Source organism: Acanthochromis polyacanthus, chromosome 18, assembly GCF_021347895.1.
Source record: "Acanthochromis polyacanthus isolate Apoly-LR-REF ecotype Palm Island chromosome 18, KAUST_Apoly_ChrSc, whole genome shotgun sequence".
NCBI classification, from domain to species: domain Eukaryota; kingdom Metazoa; phylum Chordata; class Actinopteri; family Pomacentridae; genus Acanthochromis; species Acanthochromis polyacanthus.
The window spans coordinates 29,310,834-29,321,149 of record NC_067130.1 but is presented as its reverse complement, the minus strand read 5'-3'; the positions used below and the strand labels follow the sequence as shown (position 1 = coordinate 29,321,149).

Here is a 10,316-nt window from a genome sequence, read left to right as displayed (position 1 = left end):
TTTTGTCATGTTTTGTCTCCTTTTTGTAGGTTTATGTCTTGTTTCTATCCTTTTATGTCTCATTTTTGTTGTCTTATGTTCCGTTTTTATCCATTTGTGCATCATTTTTGTTATGTTTTATCTCTGTTTTGTGTTGTTTTCTCATTTTTGTTAGCTTATGTCTTATTTTAATCCTGTTGTGTCTCGTTTTTGGTGGTTTGTCTCATTTTTTTCATTTTATGTCTTGTTTTTATCATTTTGTGTCTTGTTTTTGTCACGTTGTGTCTCGTTTATGTCTCATTTTTATCTTTTTGTGTCTTATTTTTTTCATGTGTCTCTTTTGTGTGGTTTTATTTATCTTTTTTTGCCAATTTGTGTCTCGTGTCTCTTGTTTTATGTCTCGTTTTGTCCTGTTGTATCTTGTTTTTGTCGTTTTGTCTAGGTTTTTGTTGGTTTACATCTCATTTTTGTCATTTTTTTTCATATTGTGTCACTTTTGTGAAGTTTTGTGTGTCTTTCAACAGTTTGTATCTCGTATCTGTTTTTATGTCGCGTTTTTGTCCTGTTGTGTCGTGTTTTAGTCAATTTGTGTGATTTTTTTTTGTCTTTTTTCATGTTGTATCTTTTTTGTGTATCTTTTTACCAATTGTGTCTCGTATCTGTTGTTTAATGTCTTGTTTCTATCCTTCTGTTTCTCGTTTTTGGCTGTTTGCGTCTCATTTGTTTTGTTTTTTTCTGAGTCTCATTTTTGTCACGTGTCTGCTTTGTGTTACATTGTGTCTTTTCATTGCTTTGTGTGTCATTTAAGTAATTTTATGTCTCGTTACCCGTTTGTGTCTTGTTTTCGTCAAGTTGTGCCACTTTTGTAGCCTAGCTGCGCTAGACAACCCACGGCAACTAATTTAATTCTCTGCCAGGGTGGGTCTAGTTACCCTCCGTAAGGCTCGAGGCTGGATGCTCCTAAAACTGGCCGGACCAATCACCATGAAGTGTAGAGTCAGAAGGCGGGCGTAACTAAGTGACGACAGAGGCGCGACGATTCTGACAGAAACAACCAGCGCACAATAAACAGTTATCTTTCGACTCGGCTTTGGCCACAGCCCTTACAGATTTGAAGCTAAAATTCAACTTGAAAGATAAACAAAGGACGGCACTGAAGTGTTTCATTGAGAAGAAAGACGTATTTGGACTTATGCCGACGGGATATGGCAAATCCTTAATATACCAGTTGGCTCCGCTGGTTGGGAAGCTAATGGGACTTAGCCACAATCCGCCGGTGCTCTAGGAACCACGTCAGCCTATTCGTTGCGTTGATTGGTTGTATACCTACCCAATTGCTGCAGAGGGATTGATAGACAACCTTTTAGCCCGCCTCCCTCCCTGTCGAGCTTCCCTAGACCCTTGTGCTGTCAGAAACATGGGTGTAGCATGGCTAGGCTACCACTTTTGTGTATATTTTTTGCCAATTGTCTTGTATCTGTTGCTTTGTGTCTTGTTTTCTCGTTTTGTCTAATTTTTGTTGGTTTATGTCTCATTTTTATCTTTTTCTGTCTTGTTTTTCATTGTTGTGGATCTTTTTTTGCCAATTTGTATCTCGTTTCAGTTCTTATGTCTGGTTTTTGTCCTGTTGTCTCGTTTCGTCATTTTGAGTTGGTTTATGTAGTGTTTTTGTCCTTTTTTTCATGTTTTCTCTTTTTGTAGTTTTGTGTATCCTTTTTTGTCAATTTGTGTGTCGTGTCTGTCGTTTTATGTCTCATTATTGTCCTGTTATTTCTCTTCTTTCATTTTGTGTCTCATTTTTATCCATTTGTGTCTCATTTTTGTCATGTTTTGTCTCATTTTTTGCTGGGTAAATGCCTCGTTTTTTTTTTTTTTATCTATTCGTGCCTCATTTTTATTATGTTTGTGTTGTTTTGTCTCATTTTTGTTGGTTTATGTCTTGTTTTTATCCTTCCATGTCTCATTTTTGTTATGCTGTGTCTCTTTTCAGTCATTTTGTGTATCTTTTTGTTGGTTTGTGCATCATCTTTGCCATTTAATGCTTTGTTTTTATCCCTTTGTTCCTTGTTTATCTCATTTTGCTTCATTTTTTTTTAATCAGTTTACGCCTCATTTTGTCATTGTGTGTCTCGTTTTGTTGTTTTGTATCTTTTTTGGCTTGTGTCTTGTTTTTATCCTTCTTTTGTTTTATGTTTGTCATGTTGTGTCTCTTTTCTTTGTTGGTTCTGTCTCATTTTTGTCATTTTTTGTCTTGTTTTTTTCTTGTTTTTTCTTGTGAATTTTTGTGTATTTTTTTTTTTTTTGCCAGATTATGTCTCGTGTCTGTGGTTTTAATGTCTTGTTTTTGTCCTTTTATGTCTCATTTTTGGCACGTTGTGTCTTGTTTTATCATTTTGTCCAAATAAAAAAAAAAATCTGTCTGTGGGGTTTTATGCATGTGTGGAAAAGAAACAGGGGGCTAAAAAATAAATGAAGAATGCAGTAAAAATTAGTAAAAGTAACAGGACACTGGAATAAGATGCCTTTTTTATTTAAGAATTTCTTTCACCAGATGCATGGAATACCATCTGCCAGCTGGTTTTCATAATTAAAGCACCATTTTACTGACATATAGTCAAATTCTTGGCAGAGCCACGTGATATTTACATGTTTTTTCAAATTCTGTTTTCTAACTCAAACCCCACTGTCTGATTTTCATGGCATTGTTCTGCAGAATGAGATGTTTAAGGTGAGCCTTTTATACCCACCGATACAGTAACATTTCTCCCGTATTGACACAGAAAGGTAAATTGATCAGCGCTCATGTTTTGGCCCCGCAGGGCTTCTTGTGAACTTCATTAGCGCTCCAGTCTCTCTGGAAGCAGCCAGCAGACGGTGAAGCGCGTCTGTGCGCTCCGCTCTCTGATTGGCTGCTGGTGGTCACGTGGTCTCTTCCTTATTCCACTGAGGAGTTGCTTTATAGCCTTCAGCCCCATGCAGCGAGCGATCACACAGAAAGCACAGGACTACTGCTGCTGTTTGGATTCTTTTATTGTCGCTTTCCACTGGAGGAAGAAAGGGAAAAAGGATTTCAGTGTTTTTTCCTGCTTTTTCTTCTTCTTTTTTCCTGATGAACATTTCAACTGGTGTTTGGCAACGATGCTGTCAGGATTGTGGACTGAAACCGGCTGATGTGATTTTATTTCCACTTAGATTCCTGGTATGGATGCAACACTGAAGTGATTTTATTTATTTATTGCTGCAAACTTTATTGATTTTTCTTTCTTTGTTCTTTTCTTTTCTTTTTTTACATTTCCCAGAAGATGAATGAACGGAGAGGATCCAGAGAACATGGTTTTCACTGAAGCCAGTTTATTTTTTACATAAATCTCCAAACGCGTTTTTCTCTCTCCACAGTCTGAGCAGTGGTTTGGTTTGGATGAAGCGTGCGTGTTGTGATGCGTCTCCCCTCCATTTCCACCACTGACACCAGTTTGGATTTCCCCTTTGGATCTGTGCGTTTCCAGAATGGCTCGCTTCGCAGAAGATCTACCCACTCGCTATGGAGGAGGAGGAGGAGGAGGCGGTGGAGGAGGCGCAGGCGGCGGAGGTGGAGGGAGAGGCGGACCGGGCGCTGGGAGAGGGGGCGCCCGGGGTGGCGGCGGCGGCGGCGGCCCCGGCGGCGCTCCGGGCGGCCAGAGGATGTACAAGCAGTCGATGGCCCAGAGAGCCCGGACCATGGCCATCTACAACCCGAACCCCGTCAAACAGAACTGCTTCACCGTCAACCGCTCCCTGTTCATCTTCCGAGAGGACAACCTGATCAGGAAGTACGCAAAGCGAATCACAGAGTGGCCATATCCTTCCCCGAGCAGCAGCAGGTGCATCCAAAAGCTTCTAAAAGCGGAATCAAAACCACCGACCGCGGGCCTGTTTGTCAAGTTTAGGTGGATTACACAGTTGCGGCTGTTGCATGAGCAGGTTTACGAGCAACAAGCCGCACTGTCTTCCTTTATTCCTCTCCTGCCTGCACCTGTCGCTGCGCTTCTTATCTCAACATGACACCGAGATGTTTTCCCCCGATAGGTGCGCACAGTAGAGAAAAAAAAAACACTCCACATCTGCCTTTGTTTATCCCACACCCCCACTGATCTATCTGATAAGTTATTTTGTCACAATATCAGCTGTCAACTCTCTCTCTCTGGCCAGCAGTTTACAGCGCTGCAATGACCAAACATTGATATCGATTTACGCAGCTACAAGTCAAATCGGTAGAAAGCTGCGTGCGTAAAAAGGGCGATGGCGAGTCAGCGCTCATGCGTCCTTCCTCCTCCCTCCCCATGTTTCTGTGGTCATTATGAAAGGAGAGAGAGAGGGAAAAAGCGCAGTTTACTTTAAAAACGCAGCGGTTTATCCACGGTTGCAGCACCGCCTCGTTCTCTTAGTTGGGAGACCTCTCCATGGTGCTGAAGTCGCCCACGCCACTCGCAAAACACTGCAAAAAATGTCCGTGGTCACCTCTTCAAATCTGTTTTATCTCTTAAAACTGGTGACACGTCTTGGAACCAGTGGGAAAACTACACTTACTGGTAGAAACATGTTGGAAAAAAAAGAAGAAAAGAGCTGAAACTAATCCCGTAATCATGTGGTTTTAAGCTCATTTGTAAATTTTAAAGTGATTCTTGTGCAATTTTAAACTTTTAGACAAGTATAAATGTAAAGAAATACTGTTTAAGGTAAGACAAGTTTAGTTGTATTGCACAATTCATACACAATGCATTCCTAAAAAATATTTAAAGATAGACATACATTAAAATCATAGAAATAAAACTTGAAAGTAAACATTAAGATCATAAAAGTGCATTAAAAGACAAGAAAATAGATTGAATCTGCATGCAGTCCTTCAAAAACACCTCAAAACCCAGAGTTTTTCACAAATAAACGTCAATAACAGTCAATTTTGATCACAAACAGTGAAACAATTCCAAATTGTAATGTATTTCTTTACGTGACTTTCAAGATTTGAAGGCTTAACCGTAAATTAAAAGTCCCATTAAAACGAATATGTTTCTGCAGTGAAATGGCCGAGGCTGGGAAAACGTGAGCAGGCAGCTGGATCTGCTCTGTGGGAGAGAACAACATTAGCCATAATCAAATAACAGCGCTCATCAATTTATCTGCGCCCTCGACCGCTTGATATGAAGTCAACATCCTTCTCTGCAGGACCCAAATAATGAGGCACATAAAACGCAGCAAAAACACCAAATACCACCCATATTCTTTGAAAATTTCTGACCAGGGAAGCAGCTTCTGAGTTACATAATCAGACTAGCTGTGTCTCTCTGTGCTTGATGTCCTGCGTCTTTGCTTTCGTGGTCCTAAGTTATTCCCCTGTGCTTCGTAGGCCCTCAATAGGCCCTGACCCGCGGGCGCTGATCCAGTGGAAATGGATTGCAGAATGAGCCAGCCATTGAAAACGGTTGGGAAAGGTCAACCATCTGGAAGGATGTCGAGCACATGTATAGGAAGCTTTTCTTTCTAAAAAGCCCTCAGCCGGAGCATGATGGAATGTTGATGCTTTAGTGGCCCAAATGAGTCCAAATTTCAAGTTTAATCACACGACGGCATGAGTTATAATCTGCTTTACTGTGCAATTTAACACCATCTGCATCCTCATTTCATCACGTTACAGAACTTTAATGTTTACTTGATGCCAAGCAATGCGTGTTGAACTGAACATCTGTATGCATACACTAGTGTGTGTGTGAAAGAAGTTGTGACTGAGGTGTGATGTGAAATGAATGCAGCTTCATGTTGAGCCGCTCCTTAACCTCCCACACTCCATTCGAATACATGATCCTCGCTACAATTATCGCCAACTGCATCGTCTTGGCCCTGGAGCAGCATCTCCCCGCCAGCGACAAGACGCCCATGTCAGAGCGCCTGGTAAGTGCATTTATTTAAGGTCACTTCCTTAATTTCCTTCCTCTCCCTCCTGTCAGGAATCCTGGAGTTACCAGGAATTGATCTGTGCCGGCTTCTTAATTACAGCAGCAGTCTTTGCTCATTAGGTGTGTTTGTCTCGTCCTCCTGCTTCTGTTTCGTACCACACTGGGTCCTCTAGTGCCTCTTTTCCACCATATCAGCTCTGGTTCTTGAACTGGTTTCGTTCAGGGTTCTTGGAAGCTTGGTTTCCGCCAGTTTTGAGTGGAACCATTAAAATTAAGAGTGGAAAATGACACACCCACTCATGTCGTCAAGAAAAACCTGCAGTTTTTTTGTTTCCAGCAGCGATCTGAGCTTTAAATTTTAGTTAAAGATTAGAAATAGACCAATGATTGGGGCTGTTATCTGTTTTTTTCAGTTACTGATCAATTAAATGCACTATTTTGGGTCATTCTGTAGTCTTAGCCCACCTTAGACTCAATGCTTTAACTGTTTAATTGGATTATTATCATCCTTTTGCACATTTCAAGTTGTTTACACTATATACTATGCACTCTTGCACATTTTCCAATTTTTTTGTTGGATTATTGTCATTTTTATCTTTTTTTTCACGTTGTGTCTCTTTTCTTGTAGTTTTGTGTATTGTTGCCACTCGTTTTTGCCCTTTTTTGTGTTCTTTGCGTTGTTTTGTCTCGGATTTTGTTGGTGTTTGTCAAAACAGGTCAAAACTCTGACCTATTCACACGTCAAAAATCTTTATTTTTACAAGTAGAAAGCGAGCCAAACTTTCCCTTCCCCACTGATAGTCATCATGGTTTTAATGTCTGGTCAAGAAAAACCTGCAGTTCTTTTGTTTCCAGCAGTGATTCTTTTGCACATTTCAAGTTGTTTACACTCCATACTACGAACTCTTGCACATCATCAGGTGACTATCTTGCACATTCCTGCCCACTGGAAGTACTTCTATTACTTTTTGTGACTCATAATCTCTTGTTTACACCTTCTGCTACTTTGAAACACTTTTTAAATTTTCCATACAGCTGTTATGGTGTAAAAAAAGTAAAATTCCTTTTATGTGACAAAACCCTACTTGGCAAGAAGAACTTTCTGATTTTGATTCTGACATCTGCAAAAACTGACCCAAGTCGTCGCCAAAAACCAGGAAATTAGCTACTTTTGCAGCAGCTAAGGCTATGCTATCAGCTAGCGGCTAAGTTAGAAGACAGCTACAGATTAGATTAAAGATTCAAGAGCTTTTATTTGTCGCATGCTCTTATAGTATGTGCTGTGAAATGCAAAGTGGCTGTTTTCAAGGCTGTGCAGTAGCAATAAGACAATACAGGGTATCCCTAATGTCTGGACACACAGGAAATCTCACATAGGAAATCTTACATAGGACTGTGTTGAAAGAAGAAAGAGTTGTACTGGTACTTTTTAGTGAACATGAAGGATAGACACACGGAAAGATAGCAGATGGATTTAATGTTTGTCATCCAAGGAAGATTCCACTTTCCGCGGTGGCGAAGGTGGTTAAAAAGTCTAAAGAAATGGGCAGTGTCATGGACAAACCTTGTTCTGGACGACCAAATGTATCAGCTGAAACTACAGAAATGGTCATGGCTAAAATTCATGCCAGTTCCAAAAGATCACTTCCCGAACGCTACCTTTCGATATATCCATCCTTCACATCCACTGAGAAGTACCAGTTCAACTCTTTCTTCTTTTGACAAAACCATGCTTAACCTGTGGTGGCAAAAAAAATACAGCTAATGAGATTTCCTATGTGTCCAGACTTTAGGGTCACCCTGTATAAAAAGAACAGTTCTTTAAAAAAACCCAATAGAAAATCCGACAATTACCCCTAAACACAGTCTAGAAAGCAATCACTAATAATGCTTTAAAATATTCACTTTTGTTCACAGTAAAAGTGATACAACAATGAAAGATTAACAAAACAGAAGAAAACACACGTAACTGCTGGAGACAAACTGATCAATTCCAATCGATTGATCAATCAGTAAACAGGAGAACATCCCAGCATCATATTACCACTCCTACTTCAAGTACACACATTCAGCTGTAGTAATCCTTATTAAGGGAGAAGCCTCGTTATAAATGACAGGTTTTCTGCTACCGCATGCTGGTACAATATGACATTTAACGTATATTGGTATCAGCCTTCCTTAATTACCAGTAATCTGCATTGGCAAACTAATATTGGTCTTCAAAGGCTCTGAATAATTCAAAATTAGGTGTGCAAACCAGATCAGAACCTGCTCCATACTTGTGGATCAATCTTTGACCGCCTTTGCTGCTTACGTGTGGATTTAGCTTCAGCCAACATGTGAACTCTGACGGTCACGGCTAAGCAGAAACCAAAGCGACGGCAGCACAGGGAGGTCAAGTGGCACATGCAAGGAAGAAATAAATCTGCATGGAGGCTTCATGGTTCAGCACTCCGTGTTCTTCATGGCGTTTGCAGCTCTGGGGGGAGTTTGTCTTAAAATAGCGAGTCGGCGAGTGTTACAAAGAGCAACAGCTTGGTGTGAAAAAGTCAATTAATTCCTCTCATATCTCCGCCACCTGCTCTTATTCTGGAATTATCTCGACGGCTGCAGATTCAGTGGTGAGGACGAGGTAAACAAACGGGGAAAAAAAACAATGATCAGAGCGGTTACACGAACACGACGAGGTTCCTTTTAATTTAAACAAGAGATCGGTTATTATTTATGAAGCTCGGAGGCTTTAAGTGGAGACGACGTCAGAGTTCTCTGAGGATTCAGCAGCTGTTATCTGTCGGCGTATTTATAATTCAGGAGTGTTTTAGATGTATGTATAATAGATGTTGACACGTGACCAGAGCAGACATTTATCCAGACGTAAATTACCAGTCAAAAGTTTGGGGTCACCCAGACATTTAAATGTAGAAACAACAACAACCAACCATTCTCTTGTTTACATCTTGTGACATCATTTGAAATTTTTATCCTCATTTATTGTTTTTACCATGACTTGGAAGCATTTAAGCTCAGTTTAAGTAGGTCTAATCTTATTTATTTATTGCAAAAATGGCCTAAAAACCTAAGCCAGATTTTGGTTTTCAGCATTTAATTCTAAATATTGCAGCCAGACTATGATAAGGCAATTTCACACCAGTTCTCAGAGCTGAGTTCTTGCTTCCTTTTAGCTAAAAAATCACCTAAAATCAAGTCTTTCTCACTTTGTTAGCATGTCCATATGGTGGTTTTATATGCTGGAAGGCACATCTTGAGTCAAATAAGCTGTCAAACACACGACTGAGTGTTTTCACCTTCAAATAGGAGTGTAACAAATTCAGATTTACATAAAAATAAACCTAAAGAACCAATGCTATCTTGTTCCAGAACGGCACTTTCTGCAGCATTGTTCTTGTTTTGAACATTTATGGCTGAATTACCCAATTACACCGAGAAGTTTGTACAGTTACATCTTGGTAATTCAAGGCAGGATGGGATTATTTTAATGGAAAAACACTTTTAAATATGGAACTGCATATGCAAAGATGAGATTTTATGGTTTTAATCAATGAATGGAGACAGATTTGAAGAATTTACTGCAAAATGTAAGTTTTTATGATCCTTACTGTTTGAATTTTTTTGACAAATTGACTGAAAACAGACCTACTAGTGGTGTTTTTATCTGCACTGCAAACAGTATGTATATACACTACCGTTCAAAAGTTTGGGATCACCCAGACAGTTTTATCCATGTGCTAACATAGTCGCAGAAGAGTTTTCTAATCATCAGTTAGCTTTTCAATAGGATTAGCTAACACAATGTAGCATGAGAACACAGGAGTGACGGTTGCTGGAAATGTTCCTCTGTACCCCTATGGAGATATTCCATTAAAAGTCAGCCGTTTCCAGCTACAATAGTCATTTACCACATTAACTATGTCTAGACTATATTGCTGATTAATTTAATGTTATCTTCATTGAAAAGCACTGCTTTTGTTTCAGAAATAAGAACATTTCTAAGTGACCCCAAACTTTTGAACAGTCGTGTTTCTCCAGCTCTGACATTACAGAATGACTTCCTGTATGGTTAGTTTTATAGGAAACCAGCATTAATCTGCTTTACACCACACTGGACACCTCTGAATGTTTTTCTTCCCAACAATGACAACAAACTGCTTCACAGAGACCCAGTGACTCTTCATCCAACATATCGATCATCACAGGGTGTTGCCCGCGGTTGGCCGGCGCTATAGAAAAGGCCACATTTCGTATAGTGCTCGCGCCTGTCACGCTGCTTTTATGTGATTATTTATGTTGGCTGATGCTGGGGGTTGGGGGACGCTGTCTGTCAGGTTGTAGTATGCTGGGAGCAGGAGAGACAAATCGAGGCGGTGGGGAGAGAGGTTAGCGTAGGCG

At 40.1% G+C, this 10,316-nt stretch overlaps 1 protein-coding gene across 10 annotated transcripts in view; it reads left to right on the top strand.

Annotated features, from left to right (window-relative positions):
- The first annotated feature begins 2,932 nt into the window (after nt 1-2,932).
- cacna1bb (calcium channel, voltage-dependent, N type, alpha 1B subunit, b) overlaps nt 2,933-10,316 on the top strand; it is a 292,647-nt gene continuing 285,263 nt past the window's right edge. For 9 of the 10 annotated variants that reach the window (XM_051938175.1, XM_051938177.1, XM_051938173.1 and 6 more), the window contains exons 1-2: nt 2,934-3,815; nt 5,799-5,904. In XM_051938175.1, coding sequence (XP_051794135.1) covers nt 3,487-3,815; nt 5,799-5,904 — 435 coding nt within the window. In that variant the 5' untranslated portion in view covers nt 2,934-3,486. Of the gene's footprint in view, nt 3,816-5,798; nt 5,905-10,316 lie in introns of all 10 variants that reach the window. The other variant, XM_051938169.1, reaches the window with a different exon arrangement.